At 36.7% G+C, this 26928-nt stretch overlaps 1 protein-coding gene across 8 annotated transcripts in view; it reads left to right on the top strand.

Moving 5' to 3' along the window:
- PDE4D (phosphodiesterase 4D) overlaps positions 1 to 26928 on the top strand; it is a 594225-nt gene that overhangs the window by 362235 nt on the left and 205062 nt on the right. Inside the window, exon 1 of one of the 8 annotated variants that reach the window (XM_085213719.1) lies at positions 24144 to 24172. The exons of the other annotated variants lie outside the window; for them this stretch is intronic. Coding sequence (XP_085069845.1) covers positions 24159 to 24172 — 14 coding nt within the window. The 5' untranslated portion in view covers positions 24144 to 24158. Of the gene's footprint in view, positions 1 to 24143; positions 24173 to 26928 lie in introns of those variants that run through there. 8 annotated transcript variants of the gene reach the window in all.

Raw genomic sequence — 26928 nt, 5'->3', positions numbered from 1 at the left:
CTGAAAAAGCCAATAAATTATGTTTTCATTTTTTCCCGCCTTCAATTTTGAGATTAAGCACAGCATTTCTTTATGAATCAAGTTGATATCACTTTTACTTCTTCTTAGTCCACACTTTGGACACTCTCCATGAATGAACAGACAAGATTATATTAAGTGGACCTCACATAAGGGCTTCACAAAACATTGATTTCCTATATTTTTGAATGTAAACTATAAGAATAGAAGTATATGGTAGTACAAAGAAATGTTGGTGTTGATCCTATAGCCTAGGGCACTTGGGGATACTCTTTGGCATCTTTCTTAAACTATTGTGCCCCAAACTGGTGTGTTCTTTAATTTGCAGACCTCTACAATTCAGATTAAAGAAAAGAATTACTGCCCATTGCTGTTACTGAAGCACAAGTTTAAAATATTTAATTAATATTTTAAATATTAATGCCTAAAAGACAGATCTATTTATGTGTGGTTCAGATTTGAACATAGACACTGCATATTCTCACAGTACAGAGAAAAATGAACCAAATTTGCTTTAACCTTTGTGATCCAGATTTACTCTGAACTGCAATCATCCCAGTCCATTTCTGAATATTAGCTTATAAAGAGTCATCTGTCAGGTTGAATATATTTTATATTTTACTCTAAAATAGTTCTTCTCTGGCGTAGCTTCAGGTCTACATCAAAGATGAATGACCTTATATATTTAAAACAACGCAAATAAATAATAAAGCAGCATGGCCTTCCTCACAAAGTCATCCTGCTCTAAAAGAAGGCAGCAGTACGCATTTTTTGCCTACAGTGCTTACTGCTCGTTTCCCACTGGGAATCTGTCACTGCTGCAGTGTCCAGCAGCGTGTTCGTCCTTACCCTCTCTAGCAACCCTCTATGCCGGGGTTAGCTGTTTCAATCTTACAGAAGCATTTGGCAGGGTGAAGCTTATAGTAGCAGTAATCTGGAAAAGGCAGCTTGCTTCAGAATATGCGTAGTTGTCTTTCTGCTATTTTTAATCACTTTTGTTAGAAATACAATCAATCTGGGCCTTAAACATAAATATACTTTCCTCATTGCAACTGAAAATATATTGGCATTCAAAATAAATAAAAGATGATCTTGCAGGTCTTTTCCAACTTTGCTGATTCTGTGATTCTGTGATTCTTTGCCAGAGTGTGTAACAATTGCACAAGGCCTAATATTTTTAAACAAGAAAGGAACTATATTAGATTAGATATTAGGATGAAATTATGTACTTGGAGGATGGTAAGGCACTGGCATAGGCTGCCCAGACAAGCTGCGGATGCCCCATCCCTGGCAGCCTTCAAGGCCAGCTGGGTGGGGGCCCTGGGCAGCCCCATCTAATGAGAGACACTCAATCTGATGGCAGGGAGTTGGAACTAAGGTCCTTTCCAATCCAAACTATACTTTGGTTCCGTCATGAAATCTTAGAAGAATGAGGCAAAGTGTTAGAAGAAAAGCTAGAGAAGCCTGAAACCAACTCAATATTAAGTGGATCCATCAAATCAAATTCTGCAGTGATGTTTAAACTTGCTTTAGATCACATAGTAAACAGTACGCCCAAGCATGGCCTTACTTATGTCCTTATGCCCTGCCTTATTTCCAAAGCGTAAAAATATATGTTGCAGAGGCTGCATACACTAGATATTTAGAACAACGAATCTGACAAAAAAGTAATGACAAAAGATTTGTTTAATTTGTTTAATTGTAGTCCCCCCTCCCCTCCTCTTATAACAGACTGAAAAGCCCCCAAGTTATATGTAATGTTTAATTTCCCACCCTCAGCTTAAACTTCTATTACTTCTTACTTCTATTTAAGATGCCAAAGACTATGGTATAGTTTAACTGAATGTAATATTATTGATGAAACAGCATCAAACTTGAAAGCAATGATAATCAGGCCAAGAAGTTATCTCAAATGCACTCATAAACCTATTTAGCAGGACATAATTTTCTTGAGCTACTGAAAATGTACATCAGTTTACTTGCTTCCTTTTCTTTTCACCTTTGTAGCTGTGAAAATGTCTCAATGCAATCTTTAGGGTTAATTTATCTCTGTTGCATATGCATGCAATATCATACATACACACATATCCACTGTAGGCTTTTTTCCATATTATTTTTTATTTTCCCTTACCAGATTGTGCACTATATAAAAGGGAATATAATCCTCCCAGTCATCTTATGTTTAATTCAGTGGCTCTGCAAGCAGTAACACATTTCTTTACCAATTTGTAGTTTCAGAATATCCTGATCTTTACAGGAGGAAAAAAAAAAAAAAGAAAGAAAGAAAGAAAGAAAGAAGGAAAGAAAGAAAGAAAGAAAAGCATTAATGTTTTTTGGAGGGGGACATTGTTCTTATTCCTGTTCTTACTACTGAAAGAACTTGAAAAGGGAAAAGGGAAAAGGTTTTGGTATCATCAGTTATATTCCACCCTGCCCCAAATTGTCTTCAAACAATTGATCTTATCAAATTTCCTTTGTCTGTCTGGCCATTTGTTTTCTGTATTAGTAAATTGTAAGTCTTTTTGGAACAGCACCCATAATTGTACACGGTATTAAGTACAGTAACTCGCTGGAACCTATAGAAGTTACTGGAATACTAAGTTTAGAAAAATTATTCAGTTGCTCTCTTGTCACACTGGCCTTCTCAGTCTTTTTACTATATGTAATTAATCCTTCATCATTTCTTATTTTTTGCTTTTTAATACTGATCAAATCCAAATTTATGTGTCTCTTTTTGAAACACGTGTTGATGTGTTCATTCCCTTGAAGCTGGGATAGTGCATAAGAGAGAAAGGGAGGAGGATGCAAGTACATCCAGTCTCTATTTCTGGTTTTCTTTGCCAAAGTTAATTAGTGTCCTTTAATCCCACACACAAAAAGCTATTCGGGTCAGTTAAATTACACGCAGCATCTACTTTTTGTTTAATTTACTGGTGACGTTCTTATGCTTTCTCAAGGAGGAAATATGTATGTTTTGCAAATTAGGCCCAGAACACATCACGTGTCTTTTTGGCTCCACAGACTGCATTTTAGAAGTGGTTGCTTATCTCTTTGTGGCAGAACTGCTCTGTGAAGTTCAATACAATTGATTTGCCAGACTGTGTGAAATGGGGATATGTATGACCTCAGTGTGATACCTGCCATCCCTCCTGAGTCACCAGAGGGTTAAGCAGGAGAAACCCCTAGAGATGAAAACATAAGGCTGTACACCCTCAACTGCAAACATTTAATTCTGTAACTGCAATTCTTGCATAAATCCCATATGATCTCTGAAGTTGGAAGAGTCAGAATCACTAGTTACAGTTTTATTTACTGCCTCTGGTTATTAATTAAAAGTAATTTTCAGAGTTGTTAAAGAATGATGGAGGGGATGCATTCTGCATTTAATTACATAACAATAGAAAGGTCTATATGCATTCAAATACAAGAAAATTAAACAAAATTCAGGAAACAGTGTTTCACAGCTTTAATTAGCCTGTGTGATTCACAACTGCGAGAGATTATTGAGTCAAATGCAGTAGTGAATACCAAATGATGCTGTATATTTTTAGAAAGCAGCAATAACATTTTATCACTGAGCATACCAGGAGAGGCACAGCCACATAACCAAATGCCAGCTGATGTGCTGCAGTCTGTGTGAGGATTTCCCTCGCCCACACACGTAAAGGAGTTCACAACATTTTGGATATTACAATTATAAATACAGATAAAAAATATTCGTCCAATATTTGTGGAAATAACTGGGATTTTCCAGCCTATACCAAACACAAAAATAAATAAATAAAAATAGTGATACCAACTATGGCAGCTAGGAAATGCAACTTTTATAGTGAGAAAGATCAATAAATAAAAGCGTGAACAGCATTGCCCTCTTACAAACTGCTGCTCATGAATGTTATTACTAGTTACAGAATTAAGATATTCACTAATTTTGTTTTATCTTAGTAATTTCCTTGAATTGTATAAACTATTTTTCTTGTAGTTAAAGTGGGAGGAAATTAAGTGAATACAATCGTGTCAGTCTTTATATTGCTCTGGCTGATTAATAAAAAATATTAGATCCCATTGTTATTGTTTTGTGTATAAAATTTCTTTTATCTTCATGTCCACATTTTAGATATTCTTTCTCTGTAGCAGAATAATGTAAAATATATGTATATATTTAAAGAATCTGAAAGACCAGTACTGATGAAATGAATCATCATCTAGTTCTTGCTAATTTAGGTATATTGATAATATTCTGGGCAGATATAATTAAATAAATGAGTAGATAGACACATATCTATTAAAAATATATTTGTATTTAGTTGTCTTAACTATTTGTATTTATATCTACAAGCACTTTATTAAAGTTTTTCTAAGGACGGTGTTACATAAGTCCTTAACATCCCTTTATCATTTGTAGCTCTCCATGGAGGAATAATGAATTTGCAGGGAGCTAGGGAGCTGCGGCCTTCTGTTTCTGTAGAAAAGTTACCTACTCTCGCTTACAGTTTGCATACAATATTTGCTTCCACCAGACAGACTCCAAGAATGTAATCACATTCCCTTAACTGCTCAAAGGACCAGACATTAAGATGTTAATTACATAATATGCATATATTATTTCACCCTAAGGCTAAGTTTAATGTTGAAGACAGTAATCATGACAGAAACAGAATCTTTTTTTTTTTTAAAAAAAAAGCTGCCAGAGAGCTGAAAAGAAAGCTCAAATTATCGTTAAAAGTGCAAAATCAATGTGAAGACACCAGCTAAATAAAATGCTACTAAGCTACAAATTACTGCTTTCAGTATCTTGGTAGAGTGAAGATAGTTGCTTTTTAAATGCTTTTTTGTTTGTTTGTTACAAGAAAGGAGAATTTACTGATACATCCAAAGCTTGTTTATCTGCAACTCTTCTTTTAGAGCTCTGTCAGACTGATTTTGGTTATACTTTTTATGTTTGCCATTAATTTTCCTTTCAGCTCCTCTGTGTTTCAGGCCATAGATTTACAAGGATTTTCTAACAGTTTTTATGCTTTATTTAGTAAATTCTAATCCATAAAATAAAGCTACGTATTTATCACCATACCCTAATAATAATGGTATTTAGAATCTTCATTACTGTCAGTGGTTCCTTTTTTGCCTCTCACTAAAATTTGTTTGGAAATATGTATTGTGGCTCCTGTTTCCTGTTGTCTCTTCCCATGTCACTTTCTGCCCCACATTCCCTTCTTCTAGTACATATTACTTATTTATGACTTTGGGTCTGCCTCTAGGTAGAATTTCAGATCATACAACTTGTGCTAGAGCTCCATCTGCTGTAGAATAACCCTGTAATTTATTCTGATTGATTATTTACAATATGCAATGCAGCTTTATTATAAAACTTTATCTTTGAAATTTTGCACCTATTACACTATCTGAATCAGATCAATAAATTTAGTTCTAACAAGCTACAAAATAACTGATATGAATTGTTGTTTAAAAGATGTAGGGGGAACACTTGTAGTTATAGTCAATGCAAATTTAATGCAGAGAGATTTTGTACCAACTCAGATTTATTAGGATTCCTATTGATTTGTTTTTTAAAATGATATCTTGATGCTACATACGTAGAGTTTGAAACTGGGAAGTGTTAAAATATATCAACACAGTCTGTTCTTGATTAATAGCAAGTCTGAGTCATTTCATAGTACCAGGTATAATCCTGGCATGACATTTACAGTAATCTGCACTTTAGAACAATTGAAGGAAAATTTCCCATTGGGAAATACATTTTGAGACCTCAATAGCTCACTGTACCTAGTCTCAGAATCTTGTAACAGACAGGATCATTGAGAAATTAAAAACAGTTTAGTTTAAAAAAAGTGATGTATAAGACAAATAATATTACTTTATGTTCCAAAATCTTGCTAATTTGAATTCCAAATATTTGCCGTCTTCTCTTTCCACAATGTTTTTTCCTGTTAATATTGCATTTGAGTTGATGCTGTATGTATACCTAAACAGTTCATTTGTAAGATGCAGTCTATAAGCAAAGAAGTGTTATTTCCTGCTCCTCTTTGTAGTCTCATATTGCTTAAACATATTCATGGAAGAATGTTAATGCCAAAAGCAATTCTTTGTTAGGCTACTGGACATTTTCAAGTACTGTTATAATAATAGTGGAAATAAACTGTACCAAAACAAAAACAAAAACAAAAAACAGAGGATATGAATACTAAAGAATAAAAGACGAACTAATAAGGATAGAAAAATGATGAAGACAAAGAATGCAAAGAGGATCCTAAAATCAAGAATTAAAAGAACTTTTCTAGATTTTTAGATAAACTTCCTGCTTTATACAGTATAAAATGAAAGCTGTCAGCATGTGATAAAAGCAAAACAGTTTTTTCTCTTTAGTTAGAGAAGTCAGAATAAAAATTATTTCTGAAAAATCAAAAACTTAAAATAATGGCAAAAAGTAATCTGTACTGATAAAATGAGGAAGGAGGTTATCCATTTTAGTTCTCCACTAAAGAACTAAGGTAATCCAGTGACAGCAAAGACATACTGACAAACAAATGAAGACATAATAATGGAAGACTACTTTATCTTGGAGATAAGCATACAAAAACCTTTGAATAACTAAAAGCTGAAGCTGGGAAATTAACTATAGAAACAGTATTTACATTTTAATTAGAATATGTAGTTGCTAAGTTTGTTTGCCAGTGTTTGCCCTTAATTCTTCAACAGTACATCTCTTCATAACTGAGACAGATTGTGTTTCAAAGAGAAATTAATTTAGATCTAATGATGGGCATTATGCAAGAAGTTGGTTTGAATGGCCAAGTTACTTCTGGCTTTGCAGTATCTAGTGTAATTTGTTAGTTCAAGCACATATCGTGGCATATATTTTGTATGCCATGGTATATCTGGTTTCTGCCAAGACCAAGGAGATGGTTATACACCATATGACAGCTAAAACAAAGGAAAGCATTAGAACTATATAAAGAACAGGTGTCAAGTGAGTGAGGCCAGGCTCTTTTCAGTGGTGCCCAGTGACAGGACAAGGGACAATGGGCACAAATTGGAGCATAGGAAGGTCCATACTAACGTAAGAAAAAAGGTCTTTATTTGGAAGGTAGCAGAACACTGGAACAAGCTTCTCAGAGAGGCTGTGGGGTCTCTTTCTCTAGTGATACTCTAAATTACTGTAGAGAACCTGCTTTAGCGGAGTCATTGGACTAGTTCAGGCATGTCTGAATGGCGGCCGTGGGCCACACGTAGCCCAGCAGGTCGCAGTGTGGCGACAGCTCTTCCCGATGAGCAGCTCAGCCCCTCAGCACCAATCGAACAGCAATGCACTGTGAACTTCATCCAGGCTGAAACTGGGCTATGGGGAGCGTGAAGTGCAGTGCTAATTCAAGTTATGGCAAATAAGTTTGTGGATTTTGATGCACTGGCTGAACACAGTTCTGTGAACAGTGAGAAATATGCAGCTGTGCTTTCCATTGTGGTAAAGGAATTTGAGAATAGGCTTCATAATTGGAAAAAGAAAAATAAAAATCAGCTGTTTTGTTTATATGTGACTCCATTTTTAGTGAACATAAACACATGCATTAATTTCACCTAATGCTTTGTAGCTGAGAATTTCTCTATCAAATAGTGTTACAGTGCTCTTTGTATCCTTGGTGGTTTCCATGGAAATAAATAGGAGATACTACTTTCGGAACAGCCTTTGTAGATGCAGCCCGAGACGATTCCTGTTCACTCAGTGCAACCCAGGCAGGCCAAAAGGTTGGACATTCATGGACTAGATGATCTACAGAGCCTTCTAAACCCTGTGATTCAGTGATTAAACTATTTACCTATTTAAATGCATCTTTCTGTGTGTGCACTGATGATCCTTAATGCATCAGTAAACTTCAGACATTCTACTTGGGTAAACAAACAAAAAGTTGAACTAGTAGCACTCTTTTGTCATGCATTTAAGAAAAATGTCTTGGAAGATTTGTTGACCTAGGCCTGTTAAGAAAGTTGCAACTACAGTAGTGACAGGCTTACTCCGGTAACCACATGTATTCAGCTTTTGTGCTAAAGAAATAGCTAGATTATGTACTAGTTTTCAAAGGAAGAAAATGTTGGAATGACTTGAGTAGATAATATTTCCAAAAACGCTCTGAGATACCGTAAGCTTTAGGAAACCTAGCAGTGGATGCCTCACTGCTGCAGCAATTAACTCAGGTGCTATGAAATATGTTATAAAATGTGTTTCAGTGTCAGTGGACTTAAGTGAGATGAAATTAGACTACAAAAGAAAAATAGGACTTCCTTAAAGCAATAAGAATTGGACCACTGAAAATTTAGGACTTTGTATGAAGAATGTTACTGTGAAAAAAATGAGGAATTATTTTAAATTATAATAACAAATCTTGTTGTTATAAAAGACTGAATCTTCTACTGAGTGTCTTCAATGGGAATTTTGTTCACCAACAGGTCAATAATTCAGCTCTGTATTATGATCTGCGTTATACTTAGATTTATTGTTTTTCTTAGCTGAGAACCATGTCCTATTAAGACTGGAATATAGGAACAAAAAAAAAATTAAATTGTTTAGCTCCTTGGATTTGATTGTTAATCCATGCTGTGACACCCTGTGGTTTATAATGAAAGGCTTTAATGTCATTAACTTTAAGAGGTAAAATAATTCTTCATTTGCATAAAAGGAAAGAATAGCAAGCAAGTAAAATTATTCCTTAGCCGTGGGTAATTGGTCATAAGCATTTTTTTTACCATCATCTGTAACTGAAAAATATCATAGTCACAAAATCTAAAGTTTGATGGTAAGGTAGAAAGATGATTTAATAAGAATATTTTCACATTGTATTTATTCCTTTCTAATTCAAATACCTGTTACATTTATTTGCATATCTTGGTCTTACATGATATTTTCAACAAGCTATCAAGAGCACAATGGCACTTGATAGATTTAAAGTGTGTGCTTATTTTATCAGATGGAAAATATTATTTATTCAAATATTCATCAATTTATTTAGTCTTAATGATTTTAAGAATGAATTTAAGCTGGATAATGATTTACTGGACACAACTTGATTGTTTTACAAAACAACAGAGATATAAATGCCTTTTAATTTTGCACATAAAGGCATTTAAATGATAAGGACATAAAAATATTTAGAAATGTATATTAAATAGGGTATTTTAGAATAGAGTATGGTAGAAATAAACTATAATCAACATAACACAATATTCTGTATAATCAAATTTTAAAAAATTATGCAGGAATTGTCCTCAGTGATTCATCATCAGTTTAATTATCTATCAGTCTATCAAATTAAATGTACTCACTCTTGAGAAATGGAACTAACTTTGCAAGGTACTGTTACACAGGTAAAAACAGTAGTGGAACTTCTCCTGCAGAAAATTGCCCGGTACAATAAAAAAAATCCAGAAAAAAACATGTTAGTTTTTTTTTTTTATTATTATTAAATTCTGCTTCCTAAATTAATTTTATTCTAAATTTCTAAAACAAGATCCTTACAAGTCTTCTAAAATTCCAACAGCCAAACTCCCATTGCATTGTAGGAAAGTACTTTCAAAGTTCAGACACAATAGCACCCTGCAGTGTATTAGTACTTCTCTGCTGTGTGCTACTTGAGATTTCTGTATACCATAGATATATAAACTCAGATGAAAGAAAACACAGCAGCTTCCAGTGACTGCTACCACAGTTGAGTGTCCTAGAATAGTTTAATGTCTTGTTATGGAATGGATCTTAAAGATCTTCAAGTTCCAGTGCCACTGCTGTGGGCAGGGTTGCCACCCACTAGATCAGTCTGCCCAGAGTCTCATCAAACCTGGGCTTGAATGCTACAGCGATGGGGCATCCACAGCTTCTTTGTACATCCTGTTCCTGTGCCTCACCATACTCTGTGTGAAGAATTTATTCTTAATATCTAATCTAAAGCTTCTCTCTTTTAGTTCAAAACCATTCTCCCTTGTCCTCTCACTATCTGCCCATGTAGAAAGTTAGTCTCTCCATATTTATAAGGTCCCCTTATGTACTAAGATGCTGCAGTGAGGAGAGTTGCTCTAGCCCTCTGATCGTTTCTGTGGTCCTCCTCTGAATCCACACCAAAAGCTCCACATCTTGTGCTGGAGGTCACAGGCCTGAGTGTATACCCCCTCATCTTGCATGTGTCTTAACTTCCACGAGGATCTGTTCTGTGATCATCCCAAGCACAGACATGAGGCTCACTGGTCTGTTGTTTCCTCGATTTTCGTTCCCTTACTCTCTTCTTAAAACTGGGAGTAATGTTTCCCTTTTTCCATTCACTGGGGATTTTACTTGACAGCAGTGACTCATCAAAGATGATGGAGAGTGGCTTCACAACCACATCAGCCAGTTCCTTCAGGACCCTGGGATGCGTGTTGTTTGGCTCCATAGAACTGTAGGTGTTCAGTCTCTTCAAGTGGTCTTGAACTTTCTCTTTGCTTACAATAGTAGGGATTTTACTTCTCCAACCCCTGCCTAGAGGTGTAGAAGTCTTCATTCTCCTTCTACCATAAAGCACAGTCCGAACCGGTATTCTCACATAATGCCTGTTTTCAAACCAAACCATGATGCACTCAGCAAGTCAGTGATGCGCTCATCACTCTCTTAATCTTTTCAGTTTTTTTAGTTGGTGGGGTACATAAATGCAGTTTAAAAGCCTAATGCTGAAAAGGCAGGGGTGGGAAGAAAATTACTTTCTTGATCTGTTAATAATATAATATTTTCTTTATCACTGCTCACACTGACTTTCTTGTGCTCTGTTAACATTTTAAAATAGTCATATTTTAGGTGTTTGTGATCATAATAGAAATACTAGTGTTACCTTTTGGGATTTCTTACATATTGTTCTAAAAAGATAAATCACCTTTTAGGAAAGCCCCATTAGAAGTTTTTATTTAAATTTTGAATTTTTGAGATCAGTGTGAAATTATATACTGAAAATCAGGTGGATATCTAAAATACGGGAGATTTTTTTCCATACATGCATCTTTACTCCATTAAAATTTGAGGATAATAAGATAATTTAATCAGAACTGTTGAAATCACTGGTTTGTGGAAGAGGATTCAATTTCATGCTCTTCTTGTGAGTCAAAATTCATTTTGATACTAATTGCAATAAAAATATGTTTTCATGACTAGCAGAGTAAGCTGAAAATACAATTTTGCATCAAAGTGGTAGCTTTTTATTATTATTTCAAATAATAGAAGTACCTAGTATGTTTTTACCATCATTATGGACCATTGTTTTAACTGAAGTACAGTTTCTTGAAAAAGAGCAACCTCTGTAGCTTGCCAGCTTCTGACATCAGCATATTTCCTGCAAATCCAATGACAAATTTGACAGGTTTGTGGTGCAGGATGGTAGACTGATTTCCATTAAAATTTTAGGAAGTCAGTAGAAATTTACGTTTTCAAAATGCACAGGAGTGTATGTTTTACAGTATTTAGTGTTTCATTTGCAGTTAAATATTTAGCAATCGGCTTATGAGCACTCTGTGAATAGAATAATGACTCAAGACACAAGTTGGAATTATGTGTAATGAGACCTTTCAGTATGTGAAATGTCTACTTAACTAGCTATTGTGAAGGTCCCACTGTTACCTCTGAATGTTCTGTTTAATATGAAGGCATTATTGTTGAGAAGAGTAATTTTTTTTTTAATTGTCATTGAAATCACAAGCACAGAGAGCAGGCTTTAACTGATCTTGTGTGAGAGAAAAAAGCAAAGCCCATGCTCTCTGACCCTTTCTGGTCTTCCTTCGCCCATTCTTGTAGTACATGTACCTTTGTTCAGCAGCACAGTTTGATTAATGTAGATTAGAGAAATGCCTCAAAAAATGAATATCTACCATTTGTTTTAAAGGATTCTGATTTGGCACAGTGCTGGGAGAGCACCAGGCTTGTTCAGCCCCTGGAGCAAATGAGTTGTAAGGCTTGTTTTACAAGTGGCTTTTGCAGTATGTCTTCCCCTCAGGCAGAAGCCACCTGATCTGCAAATGAGCTCAGGGTGATGTGTCAGGGCTGAGGGCAGCTGGGACTTGGGCATGGGTGTGGGAGGCAGCACCTCCCTGTCAATTTCTTAATGGCTTGGAAAGGTTTTGAAAACATGATATTTACTGCCTGCTTGTAATTTCTGCTCCAACTGCTGAAGCCAGAAATGGATGCAGATATTATTACAACTGGGAAAAGTCAAACCATGATTTCTCTGGGGGCTGAGTAATGCTATCCATTTCTGAGTCCATTGTTTTTGTTGTTTTTTTTTTATTCTGTGGCTTTGTGTTAATGACTCTAAATGGAACCTGAGCTCCTCTTCTGGGACAAAAGATTTGGGAGCTGTTTATTTTGTTTGCAGCAAAAGGCTAGGAAATAAGGGCATGTAAATGTGCTCCTCTAGCTCCAGAAAATGGTTACCTTCTCCCAATCAGGTTGCTTCACCTCCTCCTTAAGTGGCTTAGATGTATATAAATGGTCTAGAGCCTGATAAGAAACACAGCATGTTATGACTACTGAGTTTCCTGCCATCCATCCACCATTACTGCTTAGATTGTGTGGAGTTTTTTGTTTGTTTGGTTGGTTGGTTTGGTTTGGTTGTTTTTTTGTTTGTTTTTGTTTTTCTGTTTCAAATATCCAGCTGCTAAATTTTGTTTATATTTTTAGAGGAAGATCTTTATATCTGTGGTTATATCTAATGAATCGTTCCTTGGGGCTGCAGGCAATTATGATAAAGACCTTTCTTCTTCAAAGCAAACAAGATAGCACTGTACATACTGTGGAGCAGGATGAATAGTCTGAGTGTATTACAACTCCTAATAGAGTGTAATGCTTCTAACCTATTAACAATTATTATGCTTTTGATTTGCCATATTCATGGCAAGATAAAGTTTTAATAAAAAGTCATAAACTGCAATTTGCAGTCTTGCTAACAAGTCTTATGAATTTGTAATATTGTTGAACTATTAGTGCTTGAATGAATTATTTTTTTACATATGCTAGCAATAACTAAATCTTTTTCTATTTGCCCTTGATGTATACAGCATGCTAAGACACAGAAATAAGGGGAGGGGAATGGAAGAGAGGAGGATGCAAAACAAGGATTTTGTTTCCTTGGCAACAAACACAGTGTTGCTCAGGGCATAGGTGGCATCAGTCTTAAAGATCATTAAACAAAATGTATGTAGGAAAATGTGAAACAAATCATGTGTTTCTGTGGCATCGAAGATGTGTAACAAAGTTGGAGGTGAGAAAAGTTTGGAGAGCGGGGATCCTCACTGATGTCAGAGTCTGGCTATGCATGCTACAGCTGTTAATGAAATTTGGCATCAGTGACTCTGGAAATGCTGAAAAAAATTTGGAAGTTCTGCTATTGTGGACATTCTTCTGGATACTAAGATGTCTGTGCTTTAATTTTCTACAGTGTAAGGGCAACCTGAGATTGTGTAGAATGAAAGCGTAGGTAGTATTCTCACATAGTTTTGGGTCTGTACTCTGTTCTGAATTGTATTATTTATTGTTATGTAGCTACACAAAATGCTTTATGAACAAGGTCTTCAGTTATCTGGATACTGAAAGCTTTCTCAATGAAACTTGAAGTGTGCACTTGTGTTCTCAGTTTTGTGTGGAATAGGGAATAGCCGTGAATTTTTTTCAGAAAAAAATACATGGCAAAGGTGATAGATGTAGGTACTGTGCCCATTGTAGAGAAAATAATCAATATCCACACAGACTTTGTCTACATGAGTGTACTTACTGTCTGTGAGTCTGCCTCACTCTTACATAAGATGTCTTTTTCAGTTGCATCTTCCTGATGCTTCATTTGCTTTCTACTGAGATCGGGAACGTTCCCCTATTGGGCAAGCACAGACATACTAGACCATGGGTTTCCCTGTTTGGACAGGAATTGTCTTGGGCCACATACATAGAGTTAATCCAAAAGTAATGCCTCCTATTTATTTCCATGGAATCAGATGCAAAGGGCACAACAACGCTATTTGACAGAGCAAATTCTCAGCTACAGAATACATTTTTTCTTCAACATAGTCAACACCATTAGCTATGCTGACTCACCAGAGCTGAACAGGAGTCTGCATGCTGCACTCCTAACAATCTGCACTGGTGGAGGTGACCCACCATTGCTGTCACCACTGCTGAAACACACCGCCCATCACCTCACTGTGCTCACATCCACTGTTTGGTCTCCAGAAACATTCCCAAACATTGACGAATGCCAGTGGGTGCTATTTTTTCTGTATGAGTGCACCTTTGCTTCCTCCATGCTTCCATGTCAGACACCATTCTGTCAAGTGCTCCTCTGCTACAATCTGTCACACAGCAACAACCTGTAATGGAGTACTGGGGGGAAGGTTCAACCTCTACTGCCACATTGCCAACCTCTGCCTCTGATGTCATAGACCAACGTAATAAAGTAGGGTACTTTTTGATATTCTCAATGTTGGCACACTATAGAAAAATGCTCTGCATGGCTTAGAGTATTCAATTTGATTTAATGACACTTCTTTTTTGTTTTATTTATTATGAAGTACCAAGTATTAGCAACATGCTTTTATTTGGCAGGTATATACTTCATAGACAAAGAAAAGCACAAGAGATTTAAGTGCTTTGCCCTAAATTATCCAGTCTTAATGCACGGAAACAAGAACTGTCCCCAGAGTGCCTGGATTTCAGTCATGAGCAAGTCGTACTGTAGGGAACATAGGTCTCTAATTATTCTCAAAACAAAGTTTCAAGTTAAGTATTCAGTAATCAGAAATTCTGATAATATATGTTTTCTTATCCAAATACTTTTTTGATTCTTATCTTGTCCATTCTAATGAATTTTTTTAGTCTGTCATATTAAAGTGTTTGCATATTTCACAACCAAAAATAATGAAAGTAATTAGCTTACTGTTTAGTAGATAATCTCTTGAGATTTTATTTTTGATGGATTTCTACTTGGAATTCAATTTACCAATTATTTTTTTAGAACACTAACTGAGCATCTTCTTGAAGCAGAAAAAAAAGCATCATGCTGATTGAATTCAGTATTTCTAGGCATAAATGTGCATCTGTTTATATTCAGTGAGCTGCATAAAGATGCAATATTAATCGATCATATCTCAACCTGGAGATCAAATATACTATTAAAACTTTTCTTATATAAATGTAAGCAATGCATTTATGAGATGCTTTTTATGAGAAAAAAATACATTTTATGAGAAAAATGTAATATTCTTAAAAAATATATTATTAAAATATTTATAACTGTATTTTGCTAGTAATTATCATTACTCTGGGATATCAAGAGTGAAAGTCTTCAATGTCACAATAGAGTTAATTAGGTAGAGTTACGACTTAAATTTATTATTACTGCCAATCTCTTGCTATTCTGCTGACATTTCCTCTAAATAAATTTACATTGTATACAGCTGTGTGAATTCTGGATTCCATGAAATAAAGGGAATGCATCTTAGCAGGAAACTTCCTTATGCTGCTGTTGAGAATAAATTTGATGTATTATGAAGTCATGACAAATAGAATTTTAAGTGTCTACTTGCAAGACTTAAAAAATTCATGGCAAATGAAAACAAAATATGGTAAGCTCCTGGAACTGAGAGTCTTTTCTGCTTCTGCTTTATCACAAAAATGTATAGGAAGTGATGCTGGAAAATTTTTAAGTGTGCATCATTTATTATCACAATTACAGTTATGAATGCTTATCAGGTTTATGAATGAAGTTCCATAAGACAGCACTCTACAAAATGCAAATAATTCTAGATTGACTACAGCTTGAATTCAGAGTTAGCATAAAGAAAAATTAACTGGGCAAAGATGGTAATAAACTGATTACAAAGTTAATGTGTTAACCATATACCATAGCCTAAAATTTGGACGTATCTGCCTTTGCAAACTGTTGTTGAGTAAAGAGCTGTATTGTCCCTTGTAAGGAAATTCCAGCTTCAGATGTTAAGATTAGGTCTCGCTTGCTAGGTAGCATGCATTACATCTTTGTTCGTTCAACTACAGTTTATAGGAGGAATGAAAATAGTTCTTCTGTTCATTTCTGTTGCTTCTTTAGGTTGGATATTAGGAAACACTTCTTTAAAAGGTTGTTAAGCACTGGAATAGGCTCCCCAGGGAGGTGGTTGAGTCACCATCCCTCGATGTGTTTAAAAGCCGTTTGGATGTGCTCAGGGACTTGATTTAGCGGAGGGTTGTTAGAGCTAGGGTATTATAGTTAGGTCATGGTTGGACTTGATGATCTTTAAGGTCTTTTCCAACCTGACTGATTCTATGATTCTGTGATTCTAGATGAGTACTTCCAGAGTTGCATGCTGTTGCTTGTCTCTTTTTAGGTGTGTTCTGTAGATGTACTGTCTCATCCCTTATGAGCAATGTAGTAGAAGAACAAATACTCATACTAAACTTCCTGATCATCTCTCTATAAATATTATTGAGTAAAAGTATGTAGAAAATTATCAATAAATAAATCATAATAAGAAAAGATGGTCTCTGTGGAAGGAAACAATACCTAGCATTATCTGATCAGCTGTGCCTTTCTGTGCGTATTTTTTCCTTTTACTCATTGTAAGGCAGTTTGTATTACCTCCACCATCTTTTACTCATGTCATCAGCCTTTTTTTGTAACTGCTATGAAGAATACAGCATTTTCATTGTCATAGGAACTCTTGAAATCTGTAATATACAATGCTTACGCTGTTTTTTTGTTTTGTTTTTCTTTGAAGTACAACTCTATTCAACTGCAAAGTAGATCAGAAGTGTAATACTGGTAATATCTTATTGCTTGAATACTCAGATGGTTTTGGACAAAATATTAGGTAATCTTAAGAGCTAATAGATGAGTCAATCAGCTACCTGTAATTTTTTTCCAGCTACATATTTTTCAAAGAAATGTTTAAAAACTATTGTAATGATCAAACTCTGTCTTTAAACATTAGGGAGACCATGAGGAACTGCAGTGGCAAACAGAACAGGGCAGCAGTGGGTAGAAGGCAATTCAGTACTATAACTTCTCTGAGAACATTTGAAAAATATATTCATTTTTGTTCCAGATTATGTTATTTAGAAACTTGCATAAAACTCAAATGAGAGCATATTAAGTTGTTCTCATAGCTGGGGATCAGAAACATACTTGTAGATGTTTTCAGGAAGTGAAAATTCATCTCTGCTTTATCTTACCTGGAAGTAATAAGAAGTAGCTTTGTAAAACCCACAGCCTGATCTCTCTGACAGCAGAGCTGTAGCAGGAAGCAATATAAGCAGATGCATCCAGAAGTGAAGTTATTGGTCACTGTGCATGGTGATAACGGTTCAGGCTGAAGATGCATCACCAGAGAAGCAAACTGCTGCTGCACATAAGGACAGAAACCTTTCTCCCCGTTCTCCAGCTTGTGCCACTCTGAAGAGAGGGCTTGAACCTCTGTAAAGGCTGGTTGCTCCTTAAGAAGGAAATCTTAAAGGTGCAGGAGTAGGCTATCCCCCTGTGCAAGATGAGCAAGCAGGGCAGAAGACCAACATGGATGAACAGGGAGCCTTTCCTGAGGCTTCAGAAGAAAAAAAAAAAAAAGAGAGAATTTACCTACTGTGGAAGAAGGGATGGGCAACTCGGGGGGAGTACAAAGAAATTGCTAGGATGTGCAGGAAGAAAATTAGAAAGGCAAAAGCCCAGCTTGAACTCAAATTGGCCATTGGAGTAAAAGAGAATAAGAAACGTTTTTACAAATATAGTAACTGTTAGAGGAAGGCTATGGAGAACCCATTCCTTACTGGATGTAGCGGTGAACATGACCACTGAGGATAACAAAAAGGCTGAGCTTCTATAAGCATTTTTTACATCTGTCTTTATAAGTCAGGTCAGCTATCCTCAGGGTTCTTTACCCCCGACCTGGAACTCTGGGATGGGGAGCAGAATAAACCCCCATGATTGAGATGGAAACAGTTAGAGACTGCTACTCCACCTGAACTGCCTGAAGTCTATGGAGCCAGTTGGGATGCACTCCAGGGTGCAAAGGGAGCTGGTGGAGCTGATAGCCAAGCTACTTTCCATCATCTATCAGCGCTCCTGGTCAACCCAGAGAGGTCCCAGAGGGTTGGAGGTTTGCCAGTGTGACTCGCATCTTCAAGAAGGATTGGAAGGATGATCCAGGGAACGACAGGTCTGTCAGCCTGACTTTGGTGACGGAAAGGATTATAGAGCAGGTCATCTTGAGGGACATCACACAGCATGTGCGGGACAACCGAGAGATCAGGCCTAGCCAGCACGGGTTTATGAAAGGCAGATCCTACTCAATTTGTCTGTTCTCCTTCTGTGATCGAGTGACCCACCTGCTAGATGAGGGAAAGACTGTTGACATAGTCTACCTGGTCTTTAGCAGAGTCTTTGCCACTGTCTCACACAGTATTCTCCTGGAGAAGCTGGCAGCCTGTGGCTTGGACATGTGCACTCTTTGTTTGATAAAGAATTGGCTGGATGGCTGGGCTCAGGGAGTGGTGGTGAATGGATCTAAATCCAGCTGGCAATTGGTCACGAGCTGTGTTCACCAGGTTTTGGTACTGGGGCCTATTGATATCTGGATTGATTTATGGATATCTTTATTGATGGTCTAGATGAGGGCATTGGTGTCCCTTCAGTAAGTTTGCAGGTGACACCAAGTTGGCAGGAGGTGTTGATCTGCCTGGGAATCAAAGGAATATGGAGGATCTGGACAGGCTGGATAGCTGGGCTGAGGCCATTGGGTGAAGTTAGAAGACCATGTGCTGGATCCTGCACTTTGCCACAACAATCACAGGCGACACTAAAGGCTTGGAGCAGAGTGGCAGGAAGACTGTAGAGGAAACAGACCTGGGGTTATTGGTCAACGCTTGGCGGAACATGAAGTGACAATGTGCGCAATGAAGTAAAATGGCCCAAGAAGGGCAATGGCATTCTGGCTTGTATCAGAAGTAGTGTTGTCAGCATGAACAGAGACATGATCATCCCTCTGTATTCAGCTCTGATGAGGCTGCGCCATCAGTACTGTGTTCAGTTTTGGTGTTTTCAGTACAGGATGACATGGAGGCATTGGAGAATGTTCAGAGAAGGGCAGTGATGAGTCTGGAGCACAAGCTTTATGAGTAGTGGCTGATGGAACTGTTAGGTCTGTAGAAGAGGAGGCTGAGTGGAGACATTATAGCTATCTACAACAAACTGAAGGGAATTTGCAGTGAGTTGGAGGTTGGCCTCTTCTGTATAGCTAAGGATAGGACTAGAGGGAATGGCCTTAACTGCACCAGGGGAGATTCAGGTTGGATGTTAAGAAAAACTTCAAAGGAGTAGACAGGCACTGGAATGGGCTGCCCAAGGAGATGGTGGAGTCACCAACCCTGGAGGATTTCAGGAAATGTTTATATGTTGTACTGAGGGACGTGGTTTTTTATGGGAAGTATTGGAGATAGTTGGACAGTTGGACTGCATGATCTTGAAGATCTTTTCCACCCTTTGTGATTCTGTGATTCTGTGGTTCTGTTTGTTGCTCTTTGCATCTCTTGATGGAAAAACTGTCTAATACCTCTCTTTTCTTGGGCAATACAGGTATATGATCTTCATTTATTTATTTTTCAGCATGCTACTTACTTTCAATAGCCATCGAAGTAAGTCTTTGTGTTGAGGGGCTCACTGATACTCATATATTCTTTTTCTCCAGCTTCTTCCTGGAAAAAGTAACTTCTCTCAGGAAGGCAGGAATACTTTGCTTGGTGATCTGAGTGGGTAGAGAAAATGAGCAGCTGAGCAATAGTAAAAGCCACAATCATTAGCTATGTGTGTGCATGGATAAGTCCAAAATGTTTGAGTATCATTCTCACATGGACAACTATGAATGCAATGATTTTATGCAAAAGTAAGGAAAGAAAAATATGTGGAAGAAAGTGTGGGTAAGAAAGAAAGAGGAAAGAAAACAATTTTAGGTGGCAGAAATGTCATAAGAAAGAGCAGTTAACATTTTTTTCTCAAGATGAGAGAAAACAAATAAAACATTAGACCATGAATGTCTTCTGTATTGTCAGTTCCCCTAGCTGTCAGTTATATATTGTCCCAAACTTAGAGCAGAGGCAAGGTCTGTTGCATACCTTTGTACTTTGACGCTCATTATTTACAGAGTAGGCATCTTTGATCTCCTTCTCTTAGAAAAAAGAATAAATAAATAAGAAAGGAAGGAATGAGAGAACTATGGCTCTTTGTGTGGTTGCAGTGCCATATAGCAATCAGAGATTTCAAACATTCATTAGGCAAGTATTTTTATTCTGTAATCTTCTGAGAAGGAAATTATGCTTCTTCATTTGGCATTAAACTTTCCTTCAAAAAAGACTGAGAGGATTGACTGTGTTTAGTGGGAGGAAATTGAAATTGCTCCAGATTTCTTCTTGTCCTTACAATTCTTCCTCCAGCTGTGGCTTTAATTAGGAGCTCTGGCACAACAGAATCAAAAGTCTATCCATCAGTGCCAAGCTTCTAGCACTGCAAATGTATAGTGGTCTTGTATCTAAAGAAAATTGATTTATAAAGATGGAACTTCCTTTAAAGTTGTGACTAATTTGAACTTCATAAAGATGTTCATTGTGATACTTAACACTCTCTACTCCTTACAGATTTCTTGCCTTTACTGAATTTCAAAACTGTCTAATAACATGATTTATAATGAAGCAGGATATGTTTAACAGTACATATGTGTTTAGATTATGCATTTGTAGGTTAATTTCTTAGTTTGGAGACAGTTGCTCACAGAGCATCTGTGCTGCACATTTGCACACAAAAATGATAGCAATAAGGAAGCTGTTGGCTTTAAGCGCAGGAAACAATATTTAGTCCTGTTGTGGAAGGGGGTAGAGTGAAGCCTACCATTTATGAATTAATGCACAATGGAGGGATAAACAGTGCTCAGGCTTTCTTTTTTGTTCTGGTAGAAAACTATAGTATTATAACTACAGAGTTAGAATCATAGGTTGATAAAATTATTTGGCTTACAAGGGTTCTCTGGAAGCTCTCCTGTCCAGTCCCCTCATGAAGGCAGGGCTAACATCAGTTTGACCAAGGTGTCTACGACCTTTATCAGTAAAGTATTAACCATCTTCAAGAGTGGAGATTCTCCAACAGGTTTGGGCAGCTTGTTTCCATTCTTAATCATGATCATTGTGAAGACTTTCTGAAAATGCTTTTTGTCCATTCTCAGTGAATAACTGTACCTCCCTACATCCTCCCTGCAAGTAGTTGAATACAATAATCATATCTCTTTCCCCTTATCCTACCTTTTTCTATGCTATTCAAACTCAGTTCCTTTAAGTCTCTGTAGACTGTGCTCCAGGTCCTCAGTTGTCATAGAGTCAGCCCTCCTCTGGATTCCCACCACTACTCTAGTGCTGTCGGAAAAGCCACGTCTCCTCCATGAATGATTCAAAGTGCCTGAGATATAAACCAGTATGATAACCAAAGTACCATACTGAGAAGTGGATAGACCCACTGAGAAGGAGAATATATTGAGTTGGGCTTGATTCTGCCTAATAAAATTACACAGTGTGGATTTGCAGCTTCTTCCTGATGTTAGGGCAGCTAGCAGAAGAGATGACGCTGCACAACAACCAGGAGTGTCAGAAAATGTTGATGATGTGGTGGAAAGAGGGAAAGTCCATGAGCTGTGTACAACCCACAGATCTGCTTCTCCTTGTCAGAAATTGGTAGCTGTGGAAAATCTGGCTATTTAAAATCACAAATGTTCTAGCTTTATACATAATAGATATTTTCTCTTTAGCTAAAGGGGAATGAGAACATTATTAAAACTAAACGATTTATCCTAAAATCTATTCTGCTTGTATGCTGTATGGCATCCACTTATATTTCTGAACACTGTGTTGGAGCTAAATTAAGTATGAAGGCAGAAGGAGATAGATAATCCTATTCTAGGATAGTGAACAGGGATGTTTCTCTTGTTTTAATTTTCTGGACTTGAAGAAACATCTAAAGCTTGGAAGAGTTATGCTCTGCGATAATGATGCATGTATTACTATGGTTTCTTAATATGCTAAAACTGAAAAACAACTTGAAGATTTTTTGCTAACTGCTGCATTTTCTTTTTCCATAATATGAAAATAGTCCTTGTGGAATTTGTCACAGGTGTTTTCTTACTTCTGCTATCCCCTAAGGGTTACAAAATAGTTATCATGAAAGCAAGAAGGGTGTTTGGAAATCTGTTTGATAGCTCTGAGTTAAGATAAAAGGCTCTTTAACATAATTTTGTTAGAGTTGTACTTTTACTTTTCATTTCTAAATCATTAGGTGAAACTATTTAGAATATAAAAGAGTATGGTATTTTTAATAGTACATACCTAAGGTATTTGTAAGAATGTGTCACACACACACAATTCCTACCACTGACTTTTGCAGGATGAATACATACGGTGAAATAACAACACAAAGTACATATTAGTCTATTGTCAAGCTATTATAAAAATGAGCTGGTACACAAACTGCATTGCTTTATTCTCAGCTTTCGATGTGTCACTTGTGTGGTAGTTTATTTATTTATTTAGAGTAGTAAATGCCATGAGAATAATCTGATGGCTGGGATTTTAGCAAGGTCGTTTAGAGTGATTTCTCCCTTGAGGAGGAAGATGGATTTAAGAAACAGAGATTAGATCCTATTCTTGTCAGTCCAATCAATTTGAAGGCTGCCAAGTAACTTTTCTGCTCTGGTATTCTTGAGTTCTGTATCTGCCATTCATTAACATCTGTGTTGGTATGTGTTTTGTGTCTCATTAGATGTGTCTAGTTGAGTACCAAAATACTAGGAGAAAATAAGCAGCAAAGCCTGGGAAGGTGTTAGGCTGTTCAAAAACAAGCTGATTTTGTTTTGGTGTTTTTGTTGTTGTTGTTGTTGTTGTTGTTTTTCTGAGAAAGAGATCATCAAAAGCTGCCAGAAAAATGGTGAATACCGAAGTATTGAGAAGTGTTTTACAGTAACAGTGACTCCTAACACGTGACAGAATGCATTTGTGTTGCCAGGCTTTCAGTTTTCAAGTTGTTTGTTTTTTACGTATCTTGATGGATGCGTTTTTCAATATTTGGAGTGTTTAGGACAGGAACCTCCTTACGTATGTAATGAGTATGTGTTCTTAAACCACTGAAGAAGATATTTAAAACACTAGTTCTTTATTGTCAACATGCTTTTGATAAAGTGTTACAAGAAACACTATCCTAGGTATTGGTAGATCTAGCAGAACAATCTTGTTTCCTCTTATGTAGTTCTTCCTGACATTCACTACATATATATATTCACTACGTATAGAGATAATGATAATCCTTTTTCTGTTGTCCTAGTTTAAGGCACAGACTTTTTTTAAGGAATGAAAGACCAAAGGAGCTTTAAATATTAAAATGCCTACAATACTTAAATATTTAGTCTATCTGAAATTTATTTTATTAATATATGTCATGGTTGGAATACTTCATATTCTGTGGAGATTTAAGAATTTACGTTTCACTCAAGTATGTTTCTATTAGTGAATATACTGACATTCAATAACATTAAACTAAAACTACTTTTAAACTAAACTAGACGACAATATGTGGCAGTATTTAATTCTGTCGTTCATAATTATACATATTATTAAATATATTTTACAGAAGCTAGCAAATACAAGCCATGTGCCAAGTAGTAAGTATTCTAATAGAGATGTCAATGAACAGTTTGTAAGAGAGAAGACTCTTAAGAAAATTTGGAAATAATTTTGGATATCAAAGAATTAAAAAGTCTTTTTTGTGTATTTTTCTGTGCTGAGTTTCATGATCAGTGATACAAGAAATTTGGCATTTAGACCTACAGTGCTAATACTTATTTTCTTAATGTACCTTTTAGTACTTGTACGTGCTAATGTGTGTGTGCTAATGACATAAGTTGTGAAATTTAAATTTCCATGTTCTAATAATCCCTTTCATAATTTTCTCTTTTCTAGGTAAGTACACTCTGTATTCTTCAATAAACTGACAGAAAATGTACCATTCCTCTTTACCTTCTTGAAGTGCAATGAAAGAGGTAAAAACAAGGGGAAAAAAAAAATGAAAGCCATTTGGTAAGAATTCAGTTTATTTATTTGGTTATCTACTTTACTTCTGGGCACTAGGTTCTGTATAATTGGTGAGAGGAGGGAAACTGGTTATGCCAAATGATCATGAAATGTACTCTGCACTTGCTGACTGTCCAGGTGGATTGCAGGCAACAGCAACCCATCCCCACAGACCAGAATCATGTCATTAATGTAAAGGTATTTGTTTCCTCAAAGATTGAATTGAGTGTTGTCAGAGAGCCTTGATGGCAGAAATCTCTGCTTAACAGCAGAGCATATCAAAGATGGACAGAATTTCTATTTGTTTCCATTCGTTATTTAAGGTATCTGAAAGTATCTGGATCTCATTATTAATTACAATTTGATCTTGTTTCCTTGAATAGAAACAATACAGGAATAAAAATAAATAGTGGCAGAGGCAGGGAAATGCAGCTAGCTATGGTTCTCTGTGCTTTTTCACACAGCTATTAGATGAAACAACCTCAGATAAAACAGATGGCCTTCTGAGCTTCTCCAAAGTGCTGCTGTAGAGTGCTCAATTTAAGTTCTTTATGACATTAATGATAGCTTCCATTGTACTCTTAGTCACAAGAATTCAGGGTGTTAGAATTAGTTGGCTAGGACAGATTGCTGGTAGTTCAATGGCTAAAGAAAGAAAAAAAGAGAGGAAAGAGGAAAATGACGCAAATAAGGGTTTTGCAGAAGGAGCAAGAATTGCACACAAAGGTGGTTTTCCAGGCTTTACTGAGGATGCTGGAAGTGGTGGTGTCACATGGTGAGGTCCTATGAGGTGATTTCAGGACTCTGCAAATGTGAGCTTTGATGTTACAGACAATTACAGGTGTTCTGACCACAAGGATGATAAAGAGCCTGGAGCATCTCCAGTATGAGGAAAGGCTGAGTAACTTGGATTTGTTCTGCCTGAGGAAAAAAAGACTGAGAGGGAATCTGATAAATAGATATTTTTTAGATCTTTGACATAGCAGCCATTAAAGCTGCTATGGAACATAACTGAAAAATAGTCATTAACAATAATCCTACATAAATCCTGTCTACCTTAAATTTCTGTATTCTTGGATTCATCGGCATCTAGACGCACAGGGACACAGACATAGTGCCTTTGCAACCCAGAAAGCCAAATGTATCCTGGGCTGCATCAAAAGAAGTGTGACCAGCAAGTCAAGGGAGGTGATCCTGCCCCTCTGCTCTGTGCTGCTGACGCCTCATTTGAAGTGCTGTGTCCAGATGTTGAGTCCTCAGTACAGGAGAGACATGGACCTGTTGGAGCGTGTCCAGAGAAGGGCCACAAAAATGATCCAAGGCATGGAACACCTTGCCTACAAGGAGATACTGAGAGAACTGGGGCTGTTCAGCCTGGAGAAGAGAAGGCTGCGAGGTGACCTGATAGCGGCCTTTCAGTAACTACAAGAGAGATGCAGGAAACAAGAGGACAGATTTTTAGCAGGGTCTGTGTTGGTAGAACAAGGGGAAATGATTTCAAGCTCAAAGACTGTAGATTTAGGTTAGATACAAGGAAAAAATCTTATATGGTGAGGGTGGTGAGAAACTGGAACAGGTTACCCACTGATGTGGTTGATGCCCCATTCCTGGAGACTTTCAAGTTGAGGCCCTGGGCAACATGATCTAGCTGTGGTGTCCCTGTTCCTTGGACACCACAGAGTTGTATTAGATGGCCTTCAGAGGTTCCTTCCAACTCCAAAGATTTTATGATTCTATGATTTTTAATGCAAGCTTCTTTTGTCTCTAATAGTTAAAAATATTCACGTTATTTGAATCATGATTCCATGATTCAGTAAAATGATTAAGGAAATTTAAAAGAACAATAAGAGCAAATATAACACAGAAATATGCTGGGCTTTTTTTTCAAATTTATTGCATTATTGTTCCTGTGACAGATTTCTTTTTTATCTGTATGTTATCTGTATATTGACATCTTGATAACTTATTTTGAGAATATTAGGAAGGCTACTAATGGATAATGTTATAATAAAGACATGATTTTAAAGTTTTACATAATAAATGTCATAATTTGGATATAGATGAGAAATAACTCCAAGTAAACAAAATGAAAGTTTCCTACAGAGTACTTTGCTAAATGAACCTGCAGAGGGCAATATGGTGTTTTTGGCTTTAACAGAGAAATGACAAAGCTCATTAAGTGATCATCTTAAGTAGTTTAAAAGTTCATTCAAAAGAACTACTGTTACTATATTTTACTGCTCATAATAATAAAGTAATTCATCTTTCACTTTGCCATCGAACGGAAACTGTGTTCCTCAGTGATTTAAGAATATGCTTTTGCTCTGTATTTCTAGAAAAAAGGCACAAAACATTTTAGTAACCACTGCATCCTATAAATATTCTGATAAATACACTGTCTCACAATATTTTTCTTTGAAATAAGGCATTGCATGCAAGAGGAGAGTATTAACGCAGGGAGAAAAATGATAATAATAATAAAATCCTGACAACCCATTATGATGCACCCTTTCCCAAATTTTAACTCCTGGCACTTGTCACCTGTCCTTTTGATCTCTCCTCAGTCTTCTGTTCTCTAGGCTGAACAGCCCTGGGTCTCTCAGCCTTTCCTCATATGTGAGATGCTAGATTCTCTCCAGAAATTTCCTTTTTGTCTTGAACTGAGGAGGCCAGAACTGGACACTGTGGCCTCACCAGGACAGAGTAGAGAGGGAGGATCACCTCCCTTGACCTGCCAGCCATGCTCTTTTTAATGTACCCCA

The sequence above is a fragment of the Meleagris gallopavo genome, chromosome Z (genome assembly GCF_905368555.1).
Source record: "Meleagris gallopavo chromosome Z, MGAL_WU_HG_1.1, whole genome shotgun sequence".
NCBI classification, from domain to species: domain Eukaryota; kingdom Metazoa; phylum Chordata; class Aves; order Galliformes; family Phasianidae; genus Meleagris; species Meleagris gallopavo.
The sequence above is the reverse complement of the archived record's forward strand: the minus strand, read 5'-3'. Positions and strand labels throughout refer to the sequence as shown.